Consider the following 24,796-nt stretch of genomic DNA (forward strand, 5'->3'; position numbering starts at 1 on the left):
GAGGAGTCATGGATAGAGCCCACATCTCTCTCAGTGAAACGGCACAGACAGGTGGGGTCACGGTAAAAACAGGAAGCCTAATAATATACAGCAGCAGATTTATGAAGAGATGTTGCACTGGGACATTTGCCCACAGACCACTTTCAGGATGATGTTGCTGAATTTACAGCTAATGCGTATATTCTATGTATATTTATAGTGTGATGGCAGAGTTACTGAGGTTACAGGAGTTCTTTGGACAAATTATGGGACCATGTTGACACAGCAGACACTTCACCCTCAAGGGCAGGCCGGCCGCAGCAGGTCGAGGAGTGAGGCTGTAAAACATGAGATATAAGAAAAGATACAAGGACTTCATTAAGATGGAGGTCAGTAACACTGGCCTGAACTCGTGGAGGCAGGGGAGCATAACCTTCCTCAGCACAGTGATTCAAGTAGGTTAGGATGTCTTCAGGGACAAACAGTGGTTAAATATCACTGATGAAATGTCACTGTGACTGTTGTGGATTTGGGATGCTTCACATACTGTGAACATGTTATAGTGATAGAAATGGCAATAAGGAAATCCCCATGGGCATTTTCTTAACTGTGATGTTATGAGAGAGAATTTGATTTAGGTAATGTTACCCTCAGGTAATAACAACCTTCCATTAGCAGCGACAAGATTATTATTTTTGCTGTTTAAACTGTGTTGAAAGAATTACTCATCTGTTTACTTGACTACTACTGTGTAGAAGTACTCTTGTACAAGAGTGGTGCTGAATTCAAAATGTTCCCTTAGTAAAAGTGCAGAAGAATTAGCATCAAATTATACCTCATGTGCCAAAAAGTACTCAAAGTCTTCAAAATTGTATATTGCATTATTGGATGTTAATCATTGATGCAATTCATTCACGTGTTAATCACTTAATTGTTTCAGCTGGTAAAGGAGGAGCTTATTGCTCTGCAATATTATATTATATATTTTTCAATATGGGATCAATTAAGTTAACATAAAAGTATTAAAATATAAGATTTATTTATTTGATATCTGTGTTATTGCCCTGAAACTTCAAAGTATAAGTTATAAAATGTATTTAGTGGAGTAAATAGTGCAACATTTGTCTCTGAATTGTAATGGAGTAGCTGGTTGAGGTGATATGGGTTAAAGGGAGGTTTGGTGCACCCTCTGGAAAACAATATTGAAGGAATGAGAACAAACAATATGTATGAACTTCATACTGTGACAGTGTCATCACAACAAACAGCTAACACAGGAGAATGATTGATCACCCTAAAAGCCTTCTCTATGTCGTTGTTCTATTAATTCAATAAATTAACCAACCTTTCTTCCAATAATAAATTCTGTTTTGGCATTACTTATTTTTATTTGTCTTACTTGAATGATTAGGCACTAACAGTTCCATATTCCCATATTCCTATACGCAGTGGCGGCGCCAGGGTATGGCTGGGGTAGGCTACAGCCATACCAAGAAATGGCTTAGCCCCACCTTAGCCCCACCATGAAAAATGATGTTAAAGTAAGCTAAATAAAGTCCGTCATCTCGCGCGGAGTAAATTGCACAGACAGCAGCTAGTAAGATTGATTTCAGTAGCCACTTGTCTGGAAATACCGAAGACTAGAAACGGTTTTGAAAACTTTTGTCACGTAGTGATCTTCTTCCCAATAAAACATCTTTGATAATGTCTTCTGGCCAATCAGAATCACGATAACGGCGTGCAGGAAGTCCCGACGGAGAATACTTTAGCGGTAGTACATCTCTATATACATAGATACAACATTACGTGAAATAAGACCCCACGGTTTGATGATTGATAGGTGTGTGGGCTGTCTTTCATTTTGACACACAGAACAATGGGGGCTATCCACCCTTATCCACAATGTAATTCACACAGCCTCTTCCCTCTTCTCTCTGTGAGGAGCAGCAGGTTCAGCTTTCAGAACAAAGTAACAAAAAACAAAAATGGCATTCATTTTTTTAAATATGTAGTAATAGATTTATTTATTTTTCTTCTCAAGAGAGTACAAGAATGTGTATTTTATGTTAGTATTTCAAAAAATCTCCTGGGGGAGAATCCCCCCAGACCCCCCTGCAGGGGTTGGGTTTTCAGCATGTCAACTCTTTCACCTGTGGGGAAATTGCAGGAATGGCTCCAGGTCGCCCTTTTTATTTACTACAAGACAAATGTGCCTTTTTATTTCATACAGTTCAATTTGGATTGAGACAGGGAAATAATCTAAACCTCACGCGTGGCGTTTCACTGTCAAGGGGGGCGATATAGCGTGTATGTAATTACATTGCAAATACTGACTTGAGCCCCACCACTGTATGGGTTAGCCCTACCATAGATTACCCAACACAAATACTCTGGAGCCGCCACTGCCTATACGGTTTATATTGGTAACACTACTGTTCTTTTGTTTTTTTGTTTTTTTCATATCTTTTTCTACACATTTTTATGAATGTCTTACTTGTATTGTTATTCTATTAGACATTATGAACGTTTAATACTCCTTTTTTTATTATTGTAATGTTTAATTCACGAGCAATCTCTCGGTAGGCTATTAATAATTTTAATGTTTTTATTTAATTTTATGTTATCTTAAATAACGATTTACATATCAGGCCCATTTTCATAATTTAAACCATGCAACTTATTTGCACTGAAAAATATAATTTAACTGCAGGTAAAACTAAATGATATGAACATTTATAAAAGCCGTAGTGTTGTCTTGGTGAAGTGAAGTCTCGCGTTACCATTCCCCAAATCCCGTCCAAGAAACCAACCAGGAAGCGAATGGCGGAAATTTAGATCCACCTCACGCTTTCAGCTAACAGTTTTTGGGGCAGAGCTGTTTCTCTCCTGAATGGAGACGCCAGCAGAGTAGAAGACACATGTGTTGCTGCTAAAAACGGTGGACGGGGTTAAAGAAACGATGTCTTCGCGTCTAACTACACGGCAGCATCGGTAACGTGAATGGACGGAGTGAGTCCTGTCACTGAGATCCTGACAGATTAAACACCGGTAGGTTTTACTACATATGATTTTTACTTTTGCGTTAACACTACTACACATGAGAGAAACACAATTATAAAACATTGTAATTTGGTCGCTAAAATGAGTTGAAAAACATCAGAAAACACACCCTTTGATTGTGACTAGCAAAACAGTAGCAAAGCAACCATATGGACTGAACAGCATTCTGAGTTTAGGTAAATAAAAGACTTTAATATTGCATCTAGCATGCCTTAAATCACTCAAATGGTGGTAAGTTACTACCACCAGCAAAGATGTGTGGTTGTTAACCGTAAACTCTGGCATTAACCGCTCCCAGTGTTTACGATACCTCAAAATAACAGCTGCAAAGATTCTCTGCTGGATCTGTATCTTTTTTCTGTCAATGTCAGGCCTATACTCTTATCACCAACCATCTATTATGTACATGTGTGGCTGTTTTTAAAGTGTGATATAACACAAGCTAAATGAGCAAGTTCTTATAAATAAAATTACATTAGAAGGTAAAAAGAGTTGTTTGAAGCATTACATTTGTATCAGGAACACTATACTTATTTTCAGTTGGGGACGGCCATTTCCTTGTTTAACATGTTTAACACAATGCCCCCATGAACAAAGCCAGATCCATAAAGAGAAAAGTGGAAGAACTTGTATGGCCCATCGGTGCTCAACATCTCAGGCTTTTGTGGCTGAATGGGAGCATCCCTTAAACCAGGCTTTAAAATCATAAGAAAAGCGTGAAATAGTAACATGTTGATGCCCATGGTTTTGGAATGAGAACTTCATCTGTTACACATGAGAGTGAAGAGAAAGGTAGAAGATACCCCCTTGGGGAAATTCAAGCCTCTAGTAGCACAATCTGTATAATCATATCTGTATAAATATAGATAATAATAAATGATATGAATATAGCCCTTTTTGCTTAGATTAGAGACACTACCCAATATAAGGAGGTAATAATAATAACAAAGCAGCATGCACAGGGTTAAAAAAGGACACTTAAAAGTCCAATCATATAAACTTTAGGCCAAGTTGTTTGATTTATTTTCCCACATGACAAGCTGTTCATTAGCCAGAGTTAAGAGAGAGGTCTGCCAGCAAACCTCTATATAATAAAGTCAGAAAGGGTTTTTGGATAAGCATCATTCTACACACTAACTATTTATCATTTGCAGATTTATGGCCTTGCTCCTCAGCTAGACGAGGGAGACGACGAGAGTATCATCATGTTCCTGAAAGCATCTTTCACCTCCCTGATTGTGGGGGTGTTTGTGGTGTACGTGCTCCACACATGCTGGGTGATGTATGGCATAGTGTACACTAAACCCTGCGACAACCCCAAAGAGGACAACTGTATCACATCCTTCCTGGCAGGGAACCCCAAACTACAGGTCAGTCATGTCAATCAATCAATCAACAACTTTATTAATCCCGCAAGGGGCAATTGGTTATGAGCAGCAGCTTATGTCATGTACACAGGCAGGAACATACAGGAAGAAAACACACAGATACACCCGGGAGCACAGATGTGGATCATTCCAATTTACACTATAAATAGTTCATAGCATCACAATAATAAATAAATAAATAAATAATCAAGTTAAAAGCGATCAACATTTTAAAAGTTTGAGTGCAGAAGGGATGAATGATTTTGAAAAGCGATTAGTCCTTTGATCAGGTAGAGCATATCTTCGCCCTGATGGCAACAAACTCAATTCATGTGAAAGTACATGACCTGGAGAGTTCAGAATGCTCTCTGCTTTCCGCAGAATCTGTTGGTTACAGAAGGAATTTAAGTCTCTCTGTTTCACGCCGATGATCTTGGAGCAGGTTTTAACAATGCTGTTCAGGCTGTTCCTGTCTTTCAGTGTAAGGCTATGGAACCAGCAGATAAAATAAAAACAAATAAGGCTCTCAATGAATGCTTGGTAAAAACGACAAAGAATGAAAGGCCTGACAGAGAAAGAGTTCATTTTGCGTAGAAGGTGCATTCTCTGTTGACCCCGCTTCACAATACACTCAGTATTCACATCAAATTTGAGGTGGTCATTGAAAATGGTGCCCAAGTATTTGTATGATGTGACAATTTCTACATTGTCATTGTGTATGATGCACTCCTTAGGAACATCCTTGTGACGTCTAAAATCAATGATCAATTCCTGGGTTTTGGAGACATTTAAATCCAGAAAACTGTCATCACACCAGGAAATAAAATCAGTAAGAGCACACTCGTGGCCTGATTCTGAGCCGCTAAGGAGGGACAAGAGGGCGGTATCATTAGAGAATTTAACCAGGTAGCTGTTGTCTTGCATGCTCCTGCATTTATCAGTGTACATTATAAAAAGTAGGGGCGAAAGAACGCATCCTTGAGGCGAGCCCGTGGAAGTGATGACAGAGTCAGAGAGGCGTCCATTGACAGACACCTTCTGCTCTCTTTTAGTTAGAAAGTTTAAAATCCATAAAACAAGTTGATCGGGCAGTTTAAAATGACATAACAGGCTCTCCACCAGGAGATGCGGCTGCATTGTGTTAAATGCTGAAGAAAAGTCAGCAAACAAAAGCCTAGTATGGGCTTGTGGCTTTTCAAGGTGTTTGTGGAGGGTGTGCAGTATAAAAAGCTTTGCATCCTCTAAGCCTCTCCCTGCCTGATATGCAAATTGTAGTGGATTAAGTTCACCACCTACTACTGACATGACAAGGCCTTTAACAATGTGGGGTGAACGATGGTTCGTTTAGATTCCAGTGTCCAGTAGAAGACTGTGAAATTGTAAAAATGTATCTGTGTGTTTCCAGTTGAGTATCTACACCGCACTGCGACCCAATGCAGAGGGAGGACATACTTTGATCCACAAAGAGGAAACATTTGATGTCAACAGCAAGTTTGAGAGGTGAGTGGCACTCGTTTTATATAACTTTTAAATGGAAAAGCAAAGAGTTGCTATAAGCCTCTAAAATGATTATTCTCCATCCTCAGATCTGATTGGTAAAGTCAGATTCATAGCTGTACACTAACTGATACACACTGAACCCAAATGCATTCATTCATAATTCAGATGAATGCATATAAACCTTGCTAAGAACTGAAACCCATGTTGAGATTATTACACTTGACAGACTGATATTTAGATTTTTTTAAGAGGACACTTTTCCAAGGACTTGTGATTGATGCATAAGCAAACATACGTCATATTCTTATATACAGTATCTAAATATCTTCCTTCCTTTCATCCTCTTCTTTCCTCCAGGATAGTAAATGTCACCCTCCCCAAGAAGACCCGCAACAATGGAACTTTATATGCATTAATATTTGTCCATCAAGCTGGCGTCACTCCGTGGCAGGATCCACGACAGGTCCACTTGGTGGCTCAGCTCACCACATACATGGTGCCTAAACTGCCTGAAATCTCCCTGATATCCGGAGATGATCAAACACAGGTACTTAATTATTCATTGTTTTCTGAATAAAGAGTGTTAAAGGGCATAGGGAAAAGCTTTAGGTGGCTATTTGAATGTTTTATATTACCTCTAGGTGCTAATCTGGCATTTCATTTGAGAGTACATGTTCTTTGTCTATGTGATCACACAGGGTCAGAAAGAAGAAGCCCAGCAGAAGAAAGGTGAAGGTGACCCTGCAGCAGCTCCCACTTCCACAGCTGATCACCCAGTTTCCCACTGGCGCACCCGCCTCACATTCAACATTGTTGGCGACCCCTTCGTTTTCGACAGAGAATCCCTGCCTAGTGATGTCCACAGATACCTCAGAGTGTAAGAAATACAGTAACGCATACACACACATGAAACCCGCTCAAAGACTCATCTTGCACTATTTCTATTTCTATTTCTATTTTATTTCTATTTACTTGCACATCTCAAAACATTCTCTTGCACTATTTTATCTGTTTTATTTGTTCTATGTCCTATGCTGCACTATTGGAGGAGCCTGTGACCAAAGTTTTTCATTGTCATATCTACACTGTAGCTAATGTGCAAATGACAATAAAGCCTTGAAACTTGAAACTCACAGAATTAAAAACTCTGGGTATGTTGCTAAACTATTGTGGACATGTAACATATTATATGCAGGAACATTAAGGTTTATGGCATATCATGGATTAAAAGGACTTGAATTAGGATCCAGATGCGTCTGATCATGTTTTGTTTTTCTGTATTTCAGATTCCAAAATGGTAAGAAGATGGTTTATCTACCTCTGCTGTTTGTTGATGAGCTCAGCAACCGGGTGAAGGACCTTGCGGTAAGCCATATTTTAAATCAATATTATAGTTACGTTTTGTTAAAGAACTTATTAAGAGAAAAACACTGTTTACTATTATCCAATGATTAAAGGTTGGAATGATCAACCAGATACTTGTTGATCTGTAGACACTGAAACTAGCGAGGATTTATTTCCTGCCAAAATGTGTACTGTTGCAATGATCACAAGAGAATAAGATCCATCCTTTTAGAAGGAGATATTGTAAGTAATGTATGTTTTGCTTCTAAATAATCTGACATGCTGGTTTGTTGTGTATTTGCAGGAGATCAACAGCACCTCCATGGAGCTCCCTCTGACCATCTCCTACGACTCCATCTCTCTGGGGAGGCTGAGATTCTGGATCCACATGCAAGACGCTGTTTTCTCTCTGCAGCAGTTCGGTATGTTTATCATCACTCTGTCACACACACACACACACACACACACACACACACACACACACACACACACACACACCACACACACACACCACACACACACACTACACCACAACACCACACACCGACACACACACACACACACACACACACACCACACACACACACACACACACACAACACACACACACACACACACACACACACACACACACACACACACACACACACACACACACCACACACACACACACACACACATCCACACACACACACACAGACACACACACACACACACACACTACACACACACACCACACACACACACACACACACATCACAACACCAACACACACACACACACACACACACCACACACACACACACACAACAACACACACACACAACACACACACACACACACACACACACAACACACACACACACACACACACACACACACACACACACACACACACACACACACACACACACACACACACACACACACACACACACACACACACACCACACACACACACACCACACACACACACACACACACACACACACACACACACACACACACACAGTAAAAGCTTTGAACTCTAATACAATGTTTTGTTGTCTGTCTGTATCTCTATTTGCAGGTTTCACAGAAAAGGATGCGGATGAGATTAAAGGAATCTTTGTGGACACCAACCTGTACTTCCTGGGTCTGACTTTCTTTGTAGCCGCCTTCCATGTAAGTCTTCACCTCCGAGCACCACATTACAATAGAATCAAATAAAGAAGAAAACTGTATAATGCAAAAGTCTGAACATTGCACAATTCTCCAAACCAAAAGTTGTATAACCACCAAATAGAGGATCATAAGAAGCAAATCTGTATCCGATCTTTGCTTTCATCCTTCATAAAAGATAATGACTGACAAACAATAAAATGCCGCTTGATACATTTATGTTTATGTCTTTTTGCTTTTTTTAGCTCCTATTTGACTTCCTCGCGTTCAAGAATGACATCAGCTTCTGGAAGGAGAAGAAGAGCATGGTGGGAATGTCCAGCAAAGCAGGTAGGTAACTTTGTTCTCGTTAACAACACAATATTGGACAGTTAATGATGTTTGGAGGTTCACTTGCTATACAGATGGCTGATTGGAAAACTAATTCAACACAGTATGACACTGTCAGGCCTTTAAAGAAAAAGTGCAACACAAGGGAATCAATAAGGAACTAGGCATCAGCGGTGTGTTGAGTATAATCTGATTTAGTGAGTCTGGAGTGCTTGGTGGCCTGATGTTGAATTGTTTTCAAAACAGCAACAAAATAAGGGATCTCGTCTGGTAATATCAAGAATTAGCCATATGCAAAAGGCTGTGAGACTTATTTCACCCACATCCTTATAAGCAAGAAGTAATGTATATACTTCTAAATGTTTGCCAGTCTCTTGTCCTGTACTGGAACTATGCATGTCCACAGGTGTGGCTCTATGAGGCAACTTATTTTGTGGATTTTTAAAGTAGAAAATGCTAAAACATTGGTATTGACAGAAGATGATCAGTTTTGTAAAATTACTGAAATGCATCTATTATTGTGTAATCCAAATAATGTGTGGACCTAATGATTATATGTTGTGTTTTCTTTCCAGTGCTGTGGAGATGTTTCAGCACCATCGTGATTTTCCTCTATTTGTTTGACCAGCAGACCAGCCTGCTGGTCCTCATACCTGCGGGCATCGGCTCTATCATTGAAGTTAGTACACACAGAAACACACTGCAAACACACACTGCATGCACTGAGAACTAAATAGAAACATGTATTTTTTTGATGTAGTTTTTAAAAATAAATGTTGTATTTATTCAATCTGTTCATGATATTTTTGTGGAAATGTTGCAGGTATGGAAAGTGAAGAAGGCCTTGAAGATTCAGGTGTTCTGGAAAGGAGGCAAACCTACATTCCGGGTGGGTGGGAGTTTGTGTGTGTGCTTGTTTGTGTGCTTGTTTGTGTAACTGGTTGATCTCCTTTTTATTTTCTGCCGTTTACTTTAATGGCTCAGTATGAATCAAATCTTTTATCTATCAAGGCTGCTCTACAGCGTTTGACTGTTCGTCAGTGGTGAATGAATTGTGGACCCTACATACCATTTCCTCTGTTTGCTGAGCACAGCTTTCTTTGACTAGATTTTAGTTATTTACTCTGCAATACGGCTCTCTATTAAATTGATGTGGGCTGAAAATGAAAGCACAGTAGCTCCACATTTGCAGACATGATAAACGAATAAACAAAACCATTTGTTATAGGCCGTAGTTTAAGATTGCTACTATCACCAAAGCAAAGCAATGTGGTTCCTTGTTTTGAAGTTTAATCTCAGAGTTCAGAAATCACAGCATTTTCCCATGTTTCCGATCCATTCACCTCACAGTTGTGCAATTAGATCAAATGTGTGTGATTTTGAGTGCTAACCCTAAATCTCTGTGTTTTTCTTTTCTGTGGAATAGTTTGGGAAAATGGATGAATCGGAGAGGAGAACAGAGCATTACGATACTCTGGTAAGACCATACAGGCTCACACTCAATATATAACAATATACCTTACCACACACTGCACGTTGTTACTGGGCAGTATGCGTGGTGCTGTAACTGGATGTATGCTACCTTGTCTTTCTCTGTAGGCCATGAAGTATCTCTCTTACCTCCTTTACCCGTTGTGCATTGGAGGGGCTGTGTATGCTCTAGTATTCCAGCGATATAAGAGGTAGATTTGTGTTTGTGAACATAGCATGCAAAGTTTTGTTATTTAATGTAATTCCAGTTGTTATTATCTCACCAGTCTTGACATGATTATCTCATATTGTTTTCTCTGTCTCTGTTCTAGTTGGTACTCATGGTTGATCAACAGTTTAGTTAATGGTAAGCTTTAAACTCTCAACACTATGAATTGTTAACAGTATTATAATTTGAAAAGTTGATAACCTTGATTGAAAAGAAAAGGCTTTTCAAATTGTTGTTGATGATTGCAGGTGTATACGCCTTTGGTTTCCTCTTCATGCTTCCTCAACTATTTGTCAACTATAAGGTCAGTACTTTTAACAGTATTTTAAAATGTGGTTATTAACTAAATGTATTACAAAGGCTCAAACTATATGTGACATCTTGCCTCTTAAGGGAAGAAAATAACTGCTACATGTTGGGTTTGAAGGGACAATTTAAATTGGTTTCTAGAGGTCAAAACAGCTTAACATCTTAAAGAAAGGTGTAGATTGTTTAGATATTGCTTCAAAGTTTACACCACAGCATTGCATTTAATTTAAATGACTGTTTTTGTCTTTCAAACATCCCACCGCTGATGTATTGTGCTCTATTTAACAGCTGAAATCTGTGGCCCACCTGCCCTGGAAAGCCTTCATGTACAAGGTGAGAATCAACTCCATTTAGTTACTCTGTTAGTGCTGATTAACAAGTATGAATGTATTGACAGTCTGGAATTATAGATTTGCTGTTATATTATAAATATTGAATGATAAATCACCAAATTCCCATCTCCCACCTTGTTCTGTCACAGATGATATGAAACAGATACTGTTTGATGTAAACAAATCAATTGTTTAATTTAAGCTACACTCACTATATATCCTTATTAGCATCTATTCTGTATTCATTGATTGATTTATCTTTTCCAGGCATTCAACACTTTCATCGACGATGTGTTTGCCTTCATCATCACCATGCCAACGTCCCACAGACTGGCCTGTTTCAGAGATGACGTGGTGTTTCTCATCTACCTCTACCAGAGATGGTACGTGCACAAACACACAAACACAAAACACAGAGACAGACCATTTTTGCAGAATAACCAACAAAACACACCCAAACCTTTTCTGACCTATAACTCTGTTTCCTCTCCCCAGGCTCTACCCAGTGGACAAAACGAGAGTAAATGAATATGGAGTTTCTTACGACGAAGAACCCAAAAAAGAAAAGACTCACAAGGACTAGTGAGGAGAGACTATTGGATTCCATGATCTCAGTCCAATGGTATCCACTGATTGGTAATGGTCATTGGGTATAAACTGAGCTCCAGGTGAAGAGGCACCTGGAAATGTGTTTGTGATCCAGATCAGTTAGTCGTAAATGGACCAGCTGCGGCACCATTCCTGTGGTTTTTGACTTTTTCATTCCGTCCCATAGTGCAAAGTTTTGAAGGGTCAACATCTGCTTATCTGCCCTTTGCAGTCTGGAAAGGATTATTTTTTGCAGCGAGTGACGGGACAGGGAAATCAATAAACCTCTAACCATTTAAATCTGACGCAACAAATCTCGGAACAACGTGATTGGTCTGTTTGCACCCTGCACCAATATGACCATCTGTTCCTCAGGTCAGACACTGCTCAGCTTTGTTATGAAAGAGTACACTGATGACTATAGCAGCTCTCCTATAGTAGATGTATCTTACTTTCTCTGCCATAAGGTCTGCTTTTTAGTTTTCCACCAAGCCAGTCACATTCCTTGTCTATTGGAGCAGCTCTATACTGTTGACATCACTTGGAGGTCTTTTTTTTTTAACTTAATTTACAGCTTTGCATGTCAGCAAATAGTCATTTGGTTGTATGATATTACATTGGGCTCCCACTTTAAGCAAAAAACACTTCTTCAGGACCACTTTAGATATTGAGTTTCCGAATTTTAATTGCAATGTCAAAAAGGGATGATTAGAATTTGAAAACCTTTTTTTTAAGTTGTATATGGCTCTATTGTTAGCTCAGTTAATTGTTTCTAAAGCAGCATTTAAATGAGAAATTATATAAAGTGGAGCTAATTATTTTTGTTAAAAGGATGTGAACAATTTGCCAATTAGAAATGATGAATGTGTAGACATTTAAATTATTTATCATCAATTATTATGAAGACAAACCCAACATGTTTAAACCCTGGGACAATTTGTCATCTTAAAAGTGAGAATATGCATCAATGAAATGTTTAAGGTAACATAAAGTTAGTTACAAATTGAAAATGCATCATTCTAACTTTTAAGATTTTTACTTGTATACTTTCTCACAAGACTCATTCAATGGTCATCGTCTTAAAACAACCGTCTCCTGTCTCTCCTGATCTGGCCACACACTAAATGATGCTGACATTTTTAAACTATGACACAGTGGGGTAACCTTTATACTGTAGCCATACTGTCATTTCCACCCACTACCGTTTTTGGTTTGGTTTTACCTTCTGAAGTATTTTTTACATATCAGGGCCAAGAAAATATGTTGGTGCCAAACTTTTTGAACTTTGAATGTTCACCATAAAGGGTCCATCTGCCGTTTTTAAATAGAAAATAACATTGTGAGATTAACGGTTTATGGTAAGACTTGAGGAAAGTATTACTACAAGTTGATATACAGTTGCATTTAAATTTTTCTGCTATAATTCTAATGTTGTTTTTTTTTTTTCAAAATGTGTCTGTTTTTATTTTAATATAAAGATTCATGGATACATTTGGTCTGTGCGTAAATAACTAGCCCAGGGTTTCTTTTCCCTTGTGGGCTGAGAGAGATTTGCTATAAAACTACCTTGAAATGGTTTTACTTATTGTAATGTTTATGTTTTTAATTGTGATTAAATAAAACTGTTGACTGATCATGCTGTGATCATTGGAGTTAAAACCCACAGACAGATTTATGTAACATCATAAAGATGAAATACACAATACATATGTATACAATTCATTATATATATATATATATATATATATATATATGCTTATATACACAGGTTATATAGATATAGATATATATCTATGTTATATAGTTATAGATATAGATATATATCTATAGATATATATATATATATATCCTGTGTATGTAAGCTGTCCTTTGAATCTATTATAACACATAGCATATACATATAAAAAAACAAATACATAATAAATGAATGGTGCTTAATGTGGAAAGGCTTCAAATGTATATTATTTTCTTCAATTAAATAGAAACATATATCAATTGGGAAATATTTTTATATAAAATGTAATAAAAACAATATTTCAAATTAACATATTGATTTATTTTATATTTCTGTGCATATTTCTTAATTTTCAAATATGTGTATATTATAATTGAGGCTTTCTTTCGTTGTTTCGTTTACTAATTGAGCTATTCATTTATTTGCTGTCATGGCGCCTTTAGATCTGCATTTAACAAACTCCATTATTGTTCAAACTCCAAAACAAAAAGTGAGAGCTTTTGAAATTGCATCGTCGCAAGACGTCTGTCGTCACTGTGTGTGCGTGCTGACGTCAGAGCCACGCAGCCTCGACGCAGAGTATATCAAGCTAGCTCCCGCCCTCTCCCGTCCCTTTTCCGCTACAGGAAGTTAACGTGCCTAAGGTGCTCGGTTCTTCACCAGAAGCTAAGGCCCGCAATCCGGCGACTAGCACCCTCACATTTAGGCATCCACTTCGAAAAATACCAAATCTAACATCTACAATGGCATCCGTATCTGAGCTCGCTTGCATTTACTCTGCTCTGATCCTCCACGACGATGAAGTCACCGTCACCGTAAGTGTCCCGGCTTTACCCCGGTCCGCCAAAACCTAAACCGCACATTCTAGGGTATTATGCGAACTGTGAAAGCCCTAAATCATAAAGCTGACACATTTAAAAACTATTCTGAAAAACTGTCATGTTAGTATGTTTGTTAAAAATGTGAGTTTAGGTATTTAGATGTCAAAACGGTACCCTCTTGCGATAAAAATGGCGGCATGGTTGTTGCTAGGCCACGTTTCTGTGTTGGAACAGCTCTTAGTGTCTTGTGCTATTCATTAACTAACTTTGTAGCTTATGTTACATGTTTTATTTGTTCTTGACACATGTCTTCCACTTCTTAAAACAGGTGTAGGTCTAGATATGTCCTTCGCTCAAATGACAGGTGCTGTCTAAAGTCAGTGCTAAGCTAGTTTTACTCCACATCAGCACAACATGCTTTAAAGTATCACCTAAAGTGAGTCAGTTAACGTTTGTCTAGAAACATTAACTATTGTGATTAGTGTTGTTTTTTTTACAACTACACTTGGTTATCTTTTATCCTGGCGGTTGTGCTACACGTGGATGCTGAACAACATCCTTCTAACTTTCAAACTTCTGAACAAATGATGACACAGCACATCATTATCCCTCTTCATTTCACCAAACAATATTGCCAGTACATACAAGATGGCTTTGGCAAATGAGATTCACTAACTAAAACTTGACTTGCTGCTTATGTGATAAGAGTCTTTTGTTTATGAAGTCCACACAACTTTTTTAAAGGGTGAAAGAAGTGTATTTTGTTAACAACCATTGTTTCTGTGTCTATAGGAGGACAAGCTGAATGCCCTGATCAAGGCTGCTGGAGTCACAGTGGAGCCTTTCTGGCCAAGTCTGTTCGCCAAGGTGAGAGAAACACACTTAATAAGGGTGATGCAAATGCAGGGTTTAAAGCAGTGGGATGGGTTAGGTTCTGTTTTTACTAATAGTGTCCTTGCTGCTTATCAACCAAGAAATAATACTCTTAGCTGAACTGCTTCCGAGCTTCACATTTCTATTACCGCAAGTAAAAGCTGATTTAATTTGGAAAATAAGTTGTGTTTTGTCATTTAAAAAAATGTTTGGCTGCAATGGTTACCACTGAAAAACAATGTTTACTAGGAATGCATGAAATCCTGAACGTCTTTATAGAATATATATTGTTCCACATTTAATTGATGAATGAGACCTAGTTATGAAAGACGTTGTTAGATAAATGATCACTAGAGTTGGATTCTAATGTAATGCACTGGTAGAAGATGCTAATAAAACATTTAGTTTAAGGACTATGTAGTAAATGAATTTCATGTGTACCAAGAGTCGTACAGAACACACCTAGTTATCTTTAGTTGTGGAGGTCTGACCTGTGATTGTGTCTGTTCGTAGGCTCTGTCCAGCATCGACATCGGCAGCCTGATCTGCAACGTTGGAGCCGGAGGTGGAGCACCCGCTGCCGGAGGAGCACCCGCTGCCGGAGCACCTGCTGCTGGTGAAGCCGCCCCAGGTAACCAGACAAACTGTGGATTCAATTAGAAAGCTGGTTTTAGTTGTGCTCCACCAAACAATTATTTTTAGAACTGATTTCTATGTGGCATTTATTGCATATTTTCAATTTTTTTTTAAGTTCATCTGATCTTATAATTTCAGTATCCTGAAAATCAAGCTATAGTTGCCTTAAATTCTCCAGATATTAAACCTTTTGTGATATAGCAAGACTTAAATGGGATGTACCTCGTGGTGTTGTGTATTATATTCCAATGCTGTACTTGTAAGCTGAAGGCAAGTGCATCGCTGGCTTTTGAGGTGTAGACTTGTGGTATTGTTAGTTTGACTGAGTTTGTGTACTATGGCTTTTCTGAACTCAAACTGGTCTGGTTAAGGTATTGCTTAAACTTAAATTCAGAAGAAAAACATTTGAGTCTTTCAGATAAATAATCCAAGCTAAATTGCCAGCTTACTTTACACTTTTAGGGTAATTGTGCAAAGCCAATCTCTACAAATGGTAATTGTGCACCTTGCATTTTTGTACTTTGTTAACGTATTCTTTATTTTCTACCCTTACAGCCAAGGAGGAGGAGAAGAAGGAAGAGTCCGAGGCTGAGGCATCCGATGATGACATGGGCTTTGGTCTCTTTGATTAAAATGTTTTTGTAATAAAAAAAACAGTAATACAAAAATAGCTGCTGCCTATCTGACTCAATTTGTCCTTCCACATAATAGCTTGAGACGGATGCAAATAATTCATGTCAATGCCAAAACATTAATTCTGACATGGGAGAGCTGCACTACATAAAGGAAAGGTTTCTTTTATATACATATTGCCGTATTCTATTAAAGCATTTGTGAAGGGAAATGCCTGTAAAGAAACTGGACTAGGATGTAATCTGTTGTGACTACAGTGTAATGATGTGAAGACAGCTGCCACTTCAGTTCAACCTGCAGACTTAATGCTGTGATAACATATCCGTTTTCTTAATTTTGTGAGTCTTGAATGGTGTGTACACATTTACAGACCTTTTTTTTTACACCTGAATGCAAACTATTAAAAGTGGAGAAAGTTTGCAAGGAGAAATGTATACATGAGAATGCTGTTCAGGCTGCATAAAACAATGTTAATGGGTTCATTGATAGTATATTAAATGTTAGTTCAGATAAAGGTTCAGGCTCCAATTGTATTGACGATTTTGACAGGACAAAGTTAAACTTCTAGTCAGCTGCTAACCCCCACAGATGTGTTTCAAAAGTTTACCGAAAGCCTTATCTACAATGAACCATGCTCCATTGCTTTTGTTATGTACTGTTAGTTCGTTTATTAATTGAACTGAGTCCCATGTCCAGATGAACAATCTTTATTGCTGTTCTCCAGAGTAACACATTACATGTGTCACAAGCGACACCTTGTGGTGAGAGTTTGAATCTAACATACTACATTGTATTACTTCAAGGTATACACACGCATATCTGACTTAATTTATAGCCTTTTGTAAAGTAAATACATTTTTAAACTGTTGACCTGATAACCGACCCCAATTGAGTTTTTGGACGATGTTTGAGAATTAAGGACAGTTGATTTAAGTTCATTTTTTCAATCAGTGCGATTCCATAAATCTCAACCCAGAGCGTTAAGCACCAGTTTCCGTACGGTAGCGGTTATCATTTTCACCGGGGAAAGGTCCCCGGTTCGAAACCGGTTACTGATAAACACTAAATACAACAGACAAGTGACCTAATATGACGTAGGGAGTTCTTTCCACTTTCCCTTAACTCGCCTCTTAGCACCATAGACTGTATAAAGGTTAGCACATGTATTAGCGATAACGGCTAAGTGATGGGGCCAGGTGACAACATTTCGAATGTGAAACAGAACACTAAAAAAATATTTCATCATAACAATAGCGAAGTCAAGTTAGGCCCAGCTGTGTACATTTGAACAATTAACCTTATCACTTTAAATTGAAACGTGAATTGAGTTACCAGGATCCAGAGCAGCAGGTGGAACCTGTTGGGTGAACATCGTGCTCCGTGTTTTCATGTCTTCTATCTAATGAACACTCGTTCTGGATAAGCAAGCACTGTTTTCTTTATTATCTGTTGCTAATGTAACAATTGTTCAATCTGAATACACTTTTTCCTTTGAAATAGCAAAAAAGCTCCGTGTAAGTCATAAACTCATGTCCACAGCTGCAAGCAATCAAGATGACCAACATACATGCATCTGTGTTGATTAGTAAAGTATAGGCAACACTACGCAGTTAAGAAACAGACAGCAGCCAGCAGTATTTCTTAAAGATAACAGTGTTTTTATTTGCTTGGTTTAGCAACTGTACATGTGACTCCTTCCTGAGAATGCTGCTCACCTCAGTAGAGAGGGAACAGTGGGATGGAGAGAGAATCAGAGAGGCCAGGGGGATAGAAATGTGGGGGTGACAGAGCAGAAGAAGAAAGGGGATAAAAGGTATAAATAACTCCAGTGGATGGAGGTAGAAAGACAGGGTGGGATTATAAGAAGGACTGATTGAGAGCAAATGATTGTGGACATGAACCATTTAAAAGATGAACCTCTATGAACCTGACCACCAACCCATGCTGTAGTTTAAAAAACACAGTTTAAAGGTGTGTATCTGTCTGAGTATGATGAAGGGACCCGCAACATGCTTAATGCAACAAACCAATTTGGTTTCAATATACCAAAACATTGATAGAGAAATAATTCATTTACATTTTTGTAGAAACTTCTGTAAAAATAGGCGAGTTGCTCCAGAAAATGTTGAATTGTTGAGGAAACCAATATAGTTTGAGTGAAACGTTCCTTTTAAGTGCATTTGACACAGGGTGACCTACTGTACAGTATAATTAGAAACTCCAATGTAACTCAAAATCCAGCCTCCCTCCTTCTCACCCCTCTGCCCCCCTTCACCAACAATTCATGCCTCAGAAGTGTTACAAATATAGCTTTTTGTATATGTACTTAAAAAGTGGTCTGTGACATTTAGATTGTTCTTCTTTCATATTTCTGTGTTATGCCAACTCTTAATGCCTGAGATAAAGAGATCTAGATAAAAGAAGGTCGAAGAAAAATATGAAATTATGATGTTTATGAGCAGCTGGAAATCAATTATTTTTGCCTATTGAATATTCAAGAAGAGGACTGAACATAGAGACATGCTGTAAAAGTCAAGGCTGAACATAGTAATAATTATAATTAATAATGATATAAAAGCATGTTTAAACAACAACATTATCATATCATCTTCATGATCCTCCTCATTCTGGTTCTTCAGTTCCAGTTGTTACATCCTGCACATGTGGAGAGTGTTAGTCGTGTCCTTCAAGCGAGCCTCGGAAATCTTTCTTCAAAGATTAAAAATAAGTAATGGATGATTTGAAAAACAAAAAACGTATCTCTGGCGATACGTGATGGGGGAGAGGAGCGTTTCGCTGAATACAAAAGCAAATAATGCAACAAAAAAGTACAAAAAAACAGAATATTGACCAAAACATGACCGTGGCCAGAGAGAAGAAAAGATTATGAATGTTTGGAGGAAGAGGAGAGCGAGCGGATTGTTTTAGTCATGTCTGCTTTCAGTTCATTTTTTCATCCGTCCATCAGTGATATCCATCTAGAAATGTCCTCTCCTCTTTGTGATTGGCTGAGAGCTACTACACTCTCCCTCTCCAACAGGAACTAGTGTGGGCGGATCATCTTGAGTCGTGATTGGTCGATGACGTCCAGCAGGTTCTTGGCGTCCACTGCGAGGGCGTGAGCTGCCATTAGCATCTGTTTCTTGTAGTCCTTTTGTAAACTGTACAGGAAACAGAAAACAATCACTCTGTCACTATAGCTGTGAAATGATTAGTAAATCATTATCAGTAAAACATTTTATATCTGCACCCACCTTGTCATGACATACTGTTGGGCCAGTTTCATCTTCGCTATTAACTCGGCCAGATCTGAATTCAACAACTTCTGAGCCATCTCAATCTGTGATAACACAAACAAATGTGAATTTAAAATATACCTATGATCCTCAATAGTGTAATGCTCCCAATGACACTTAACCTGAGCAGAGGACTAATTAGCTACAAGCAGAAACACCTGTGTGGGCGTTTAGAGCCGTCAATATTACACATTCTTAAGTGAGGAGATTCACAGCAGACACATTTATAAAAACCTTAAAACATTTCCTGATGTAGAGGATTTGATAAAGGTTATAAAGAGTAGTTGTTTAAAATGTAATTCAAACTAATTATATAAATACTGAGCATACAAAAAAGATAGAGAGAAATGTATTAATCACTTCTGGTATTTAGTACAAGTATAAGGACGGAGAAATAACACTATCCTATATAATAATAATAATAATAACACATGTTATTTATATAGCGCTTTTCCTGGTGCTCAAAGCGCTTATATGTTTGCATGTACATACAAAATGTAAATATACAGATATAAACTATGTGTGTGTGGTTGTGTGTGTTTACCTCTCTGTGTGTGCTGGCTGGCAGCACAGGAAGCGTCTCGTCCACTGTTGCTAGCAGAGTCCTGAGGGCCAGACCCACCTCCTACACAGAGACATATTTTCTCATCAGTCTTCAGTTCATGTTAATCTGTTGATTATGGACCTTTAACGTTTGTCTAAACTCTCTAAAATGAGGAGGTGGGATCATTTGTATCTTTGACACATTTCTTCTAAGTTAATAGAGTTCAGATCCCAGTGTTTCACAGATTGTTGCACACTGTCAAAGTGGACAGTTGTATTGATCCTACCTTGACCATTGGGACGTACTCCTCGGGGGCGGCAGGCTGGATCCTGTTGGACATCTCAATCACAGCTTTAACCAACCCCGTCACGTTCTCATACACTTTGTCGTTAGAACGGTCCAAGTTGGCGGTGGGGGGCGGGCTGATCTCCTGAGGCTGCAACTGGAGCCATGGGAAGACATGACAATGAGCAACGAAAAATGGAAATTTGACACCTTTGAAAATGTTATTAAAGTTAAATTAAAATGTTCAAAAGGTCTAATTCTGCCCCTTTTTTGTGGTTGTCCTATCAGTGTTGATGTTCATTTGAAGACATAGATCCATGTGCTATATTGAGCAGGAAAGCTGATTTCAAGATGAAAACGAACATCCTTTTTATCTCTGCATGAATGCCAAACTACGACAGGACACTTTGGCCTTCTCTGTCAATAAAGCATACGCTGAGAAATGTACTGCTTTACTTGACTACATTTACCATCGACACTGATTGGAAATCCACACAAAATTAGCAGTTTTCCTTCTTTTTTTTCTACCAGGTTTAACATAGGTGACTGTAGTTATACAGACACAACACTAGGGGGCAGTATGTGACTAGATTTGAGCACACAAACAATACTAGGTTTGTGTGTCTGTGAGTGTTATTTCTTACTACATGCATTTCTACATAAATACTAAACACTTTCTACTACTATGTTAGAGGACATGTTAGCACAGTGGGATGGCAGGACAGACAGTTTTCTAGTGACTCAATGTTCAACCTGCATTAAGTGATATTTAAAATCAAATGATCTAGTGTAATGTGATGTTCTGTATACCTGCTGAATCTGTAACGATTTGATATGGTTGACACAAATCAAAGTGTGTCTCTTTTTGTCGTTCGGTCCCCTGGTGGTACAAATCCCTTAATGCAGGTTTATTTAATGTTCACAAAACTACTCTAGTTGATTTGATTTAGTTTAAGCTGAGGCCATTAGAGAGGGGACGTAATTAAAGCAAGGCTAAAGTGATTTGTAGGCCACCACATTAATGAGGAAAGCTCAGAGGAGATGAATCTCTAGAGAGCTTTATTTTAATAAGAATCGCCTTAAGCTACAATTTAGCTTTTGTGCATTTAATGTTGGCTTCTGTAATGGAAAACTTTAGTATATAAGGAAAAAGACAAATTAATCCCTCAGCTTCTCCTGTGAAAATCACAAATAATAATGCAGAACTATATAACAAGTTAATTCAACTTTATTTAACTATACTATCTAAAGACTATGTTAAGATGCAATGGGAGACACGGTCATCAGTTTACAATGCTTCTATCGATCACTACGAGGACTCATGTTTCATTTTTCTTTACCAGGGCTTTTTTTCATAAAACATTAGCTATGGCCACAACGAGCCTAAGACCAGTTCTTTAAGTTTGGAATAACATGGATCAGAGTAAAGCTGGAAATATCCACGTTTCAGCCTAAAAACTGGATTTTTGCATGAAATATTGCTGAAGGAGATTCACATGTACGAAGTGTAATTTGTTGTGCCTCTGGTAAAGAAAAGAAAAAATCAGAAAGCTTAATATAGCTTCTCCACACATGATACTAATGGTAACTAATAGCTAACTACTTCGATGACAGACAAACACAAAGATCAGCTTACCCTCCACGGCTAGGGGGAGGAGATAAGGGGAGGTGAGGGTGGGGGGTGACAGGGAGGAGATTGGAGAGGTGTGCAGCAGGTTGTGATAGGAGGGGGAAGAGGTGATGGATGATTGATGGATGCAGAGTAACAGGTCAGAAATGCAGGATGAAGAACAAGAAGAAGGCAGGGCGTTAACGGGAAACAAACAGAAGGAAGGCATGGATGTTAATGAGAGAAAGGGGGGAGAAAAAAATAAAGGGGGAGAAAAGAGGGACAGCACATTAGGCCAAAGCAAACCACAGGCAAGGCGTAGCATGGCACCGCATGCAACCCATCAGCAAAATGACACATTGTGATGAAGTCAACTCAAAACCAATATGCTAGAATGGGAAATAAGAGCAAAGTGAAGGAATTGTGTTCTTATAAATGTTCTTAATCAGCCTCATCTTAACTTTCAAACTGGGGAATACATTTTCTCTTTGCCCATAGCTGACGTGTAGCTGTGTTTTATATATCCATACCTTGACCCCCTCGTTGTAGCTGTCCACGGGGCACAAACTGGATAGGTTGGTCAGGTGAGCAGGAGCTCCAGGGCGGGGGGGCTTCTTAGGAGGAGCCACATGTTCTGAAACAGAGATGTTTGTTAGTGTTACACACATGTAGGATGAAGTGATGCATGTAAACAAGTACTCACTCTGCTGGTGTGAGTAGTGGAAATCATATAAATGAACAATTTTGAGCATGGATAATTACAAAGTTAAATGTGGGTCTATTTGTAACTCTCTTGTAATGTGTTTTGTAACAAATAAATAATGACGTTTTTTAAATGACAATGGTATTCAAGAAGCTTTCATAATGCTGACAGGTAAAACAAAAACTACAATTTCATTTAAAAGCACTTGTGTTTTCCATTCAATGCTACATTAAACTTTTAATATTAAACATAAATAAAGTGATCTGTTTTTGAAATACGAGATAAATGAAGGTTGAGCTAATTTCATAAACGACTTAAATACTCCTTTAGTATAGTATATTAGCCGCAGTAAATTATAACTCTCTAAAAAAAAACGCACTTCAGTTCCATATCTGGTTTTACTGTTGATACTGCAAGTATTTTTGCTAGTAACAATTCTGAACCATTACTTGATTGATGGCCATTTAGTTTTGAAATGACTACAGAGTGTTATCACTTCTTTTAAATCAGCATGCTCTCATCCTCTCACCTGGTTTCCCTATAGGCTGGTAGATATGTTGGCTTCCACCCTGTGCAGAGACAAAAACACACAGGTAAGCTTTACATTGTCTTTCATCATTAAACGAGAGACCGGTCTTTTAATAAGAGAATTAACCTGCAGAAAAAGTTTATATTTTACGATTTCACAAGTTATGGCATATTAACACTTTACAGTTGCAACGGATATAGTGTGAAGATGATAAGGTCAATGCCGGGAATGCCTTTAAGAAAGTATATTCCCAATTTACAGTGAAATGGGACTGAGCAGTGCCTCAGGCTTCAAAGTTCCCATGAGTCCTCTGTGGTCATGTGGTTGGGGTGTAGGCAGTACCCTCTGTGGCAGAAATACTTTCTGTCCCAGCCTCTGTTCCCTCTGTCTGTCTGAATGAATACATTTCCTCTGCCTCCCTCTTACACAATTACATTCTTTAACTTTCACAACTTCCATACAAACTGACACTCTTTCCCTCCTCCCATTCTATGCTCCTTTCCCATTTTGGTTCCCTTATTTTAAAGTAGTGAGCCACCGATTCCCAATGTATAAATAAACAGAGACTGACCGGTGCTTGCAGAATGCCGTCCTCTCTTTCGATGCTGCCTCTGCTGTTTCTGGATTCTGCCTTCTGGAAGGAAGTCACAAAAATACAAAAACCCATAACTAAGCATGTGTTTTGGAGCAAATGTTCATTACTGTGAAAGTTGATCCCTGAGAGAAAATTAAGCAAAATAAATAAATTAACATATTTCAAATTGTACTCCTGTCTACTTTTTATAGGCAAGGCAAGTGTATTTGTATAGCACCTTTCAACACAAGGCAATTCAAAGTGCTTTACAAAAATGAAAGACATTAAGAGCATTAAGATACATATTATAAAAGAATCACTGTAACCAAAAGCATGGAGCAATTACAAACACTATCCGTAAACAATGCGACAGCCACCTGCAGAAAACAGAAATATAAAGTCCATGCAAAGCAGCCGTTTTCATCCTTTCCTAAACAAATACCACTTTTCAAAAGAAAATACATTAATAATAAACCACGAAAATGATTTTGCCCATTTTAAATTTGCGCAATGACTAAGTTACAGACACATAACTAGGTTGTTTTCCATCTATACATCATCATCATATCATCATCAGCAGCAGCAGACCCTGACAACCTATCCAAAAAGTTACATTTGCACCGCTAAAACTCCAGCATGACTCCAACTCTCTCTCTGTTTCAGTACCGTTTTGGTGAAGCACGCCTTGAAGAGATGCATCCTGGGAGAATAGAGGCTGAAGTAGACAGAAAGAGGAGAGCAGAGAGTGGAGGCCATTGAAAGAATGGCAGAGATAGGGGCAGAAAGTACGAGAGAGAGAGATAGATGCAAGTTAAGAGAAACTTAAGAGATGGAAAGAGAAAGACGCAGGAGAGAAGTCATGAGCGGAAGGGCAGAGACACAGAGAGAG

At 38.4% G+C, this 24,796-nt stretch overlaps 3 protein-coding genes across 3 annotated transcripts in view; 2 read left to right on the top strand and 1 right to left on the bottom strand.

Moving 5' to 3' along the window:
• The first annotated feature begins 2,776 nt into the window (after positions 1–2,776).
• clptm1l (CLPTM1 like) lies at positions 2,777–13,303 on the top strand. The gene is made up of 18 exons (XM_034125028.1): positions 2,777–3,027; positions 4,194–4,409; positions 5,812–5,906; positions 6,264–6,453; positions 6,605–6,783; positions 7,193–7,271; positions 7,555–7,672; positions 8,320–8,414; positions 8,657–8,741; positions 9,317–9,420; positions 9,565–9,630; positions 10,168–10,218; positions 10,341–10,423; positions 10,544–10,578; positions 10,689–10,744; positions 11,038–11,082; positions 11,349–11,464; positions 11,577–13,303. The coding sequence occupies exons 2-18, from the start codon at positions 4,245–4,247 to the stop codon at positions 11,662–11,664; spliced, it is 1,650 nt and encodes a 549-aa protein (XP_033980919.1). The 5' UTR covers positions 2,777–3,027; positions 4,194–4,244; the 3' UTR covers positions 11,665–13,303.
• A 678-nt stretch (positions 13,304–13,981) lies between these two features.
• Positions 13,982–16,404, top strand: rplp1 (ribosomal protein, large, P1). The gene is made up of 4 exons (XM_034124615.1): positions 13,982–14,219; positions 15,018–15,092; positions 15,612–15,729; positions 16,290–16,404. The coding sequence occupies exons 1-4, from the start codon at positions 14,148–14,150 to the stop codon at positions 16,364–16,366; spliced, it is 342 nt and encodes a 113-aa protein (XP_033980506.1). The 5' UTR covers positions 13,982–14,147; the 3' UTR covers positions 16,367–16,404.
• Positions 16,405–18,002: 1,598 nt separating this feature from the next.
• Positions 18,003–24,796, bottom strand: part of ptk2aa (protein tyrosine kinase 2aa) — a 50,198-nt gene continuing 43,404 nt past the window's right edge. Inside the window, 7 exon segments of the mRNA XM_034124614.1 lie at positions 18,003–19,528; positions 19,622–19,707; positions 20,208–20,288; positions 20,494–20,649; positions 22,632–22,735; positions 23,334–23,373; positions 23,905–23,967. Coding sequence (XP_033980505.1) covers positions 19,411–19,528; positions 19,622–19,707; positions 20,208–20,288; positions 20,494–20,649; positions 22,632–22,735; positions 23,334–23,373; positions 23,905–23,967 — 648 coding nt within the window. The 3' untranslated portion in view covers positions 18,003–19,410.

Source organism: Trematomus bernacchii, unplaced genomic scaffold (genome assembly GCF_902827165.1).
Source record: "Trematomus bernacchii unplaced genomic scaffold, fTreBer1.1, whole genome shotgun sequence".
Taxonomy (NCBI): Eukaryota; Metazoa; Chordata; class Actinopteri; order Perciformes; family Nototheniidae; genus Trematomus; species Trematomus bernacchii.

What these genes read in the sequence shown, in the direction of transcription:
- clptm1l (XM_034125028.1), top strand. Translation starts at nt 4,245, where the DNA reads ATGTTCCTGAAAGCATCTTTCACCTCCCTGATTGTGGGGGTGTTTGTG. An exon ending in AACTATTTGTCAACTATAAG is followed by an intron (nt 10,745 to 11,037) that starts GTCAGTACTTTT and finishes TCTATTTAACAG; the next exon opens with CTGAAATCTGTGGCCCACCT. An exon ending in GGAAAGCCTTCATGTACAAG is followed by an intron (nt 11,083 to 11,348) that starts GTGAGAATCAAC and finishes TATCTTTTCCAG; the next exon opens with GCATTCAACACTTTCATCGA.
- rplp1 (XM_034124615.1), top strand. Translation starts at nt 14,148, where the DNA reads ATGGCATCCGTATCTGAGCTCGCTTGCATTTACTCTGCTCTGATCCTC. An exon ending in ACGATGAAGTCACCGTCACC is followed by an intron (nt 14,220 to 15,017) that starts GTAAGTGTCCCG and finishes CTGTGTCTATAG; the next exon opens with GAGGACAAGCTGAATGCCCT. An exon ending in TGCTGGTGAAGCCGCCCCAG is followed by an intron (nt 15,730 to 16,289) that starts GTAACCAGACAA and finishes CTACCCTTACAG; the next exon opens with CCAAGGAGGAGGAGAAGAAG.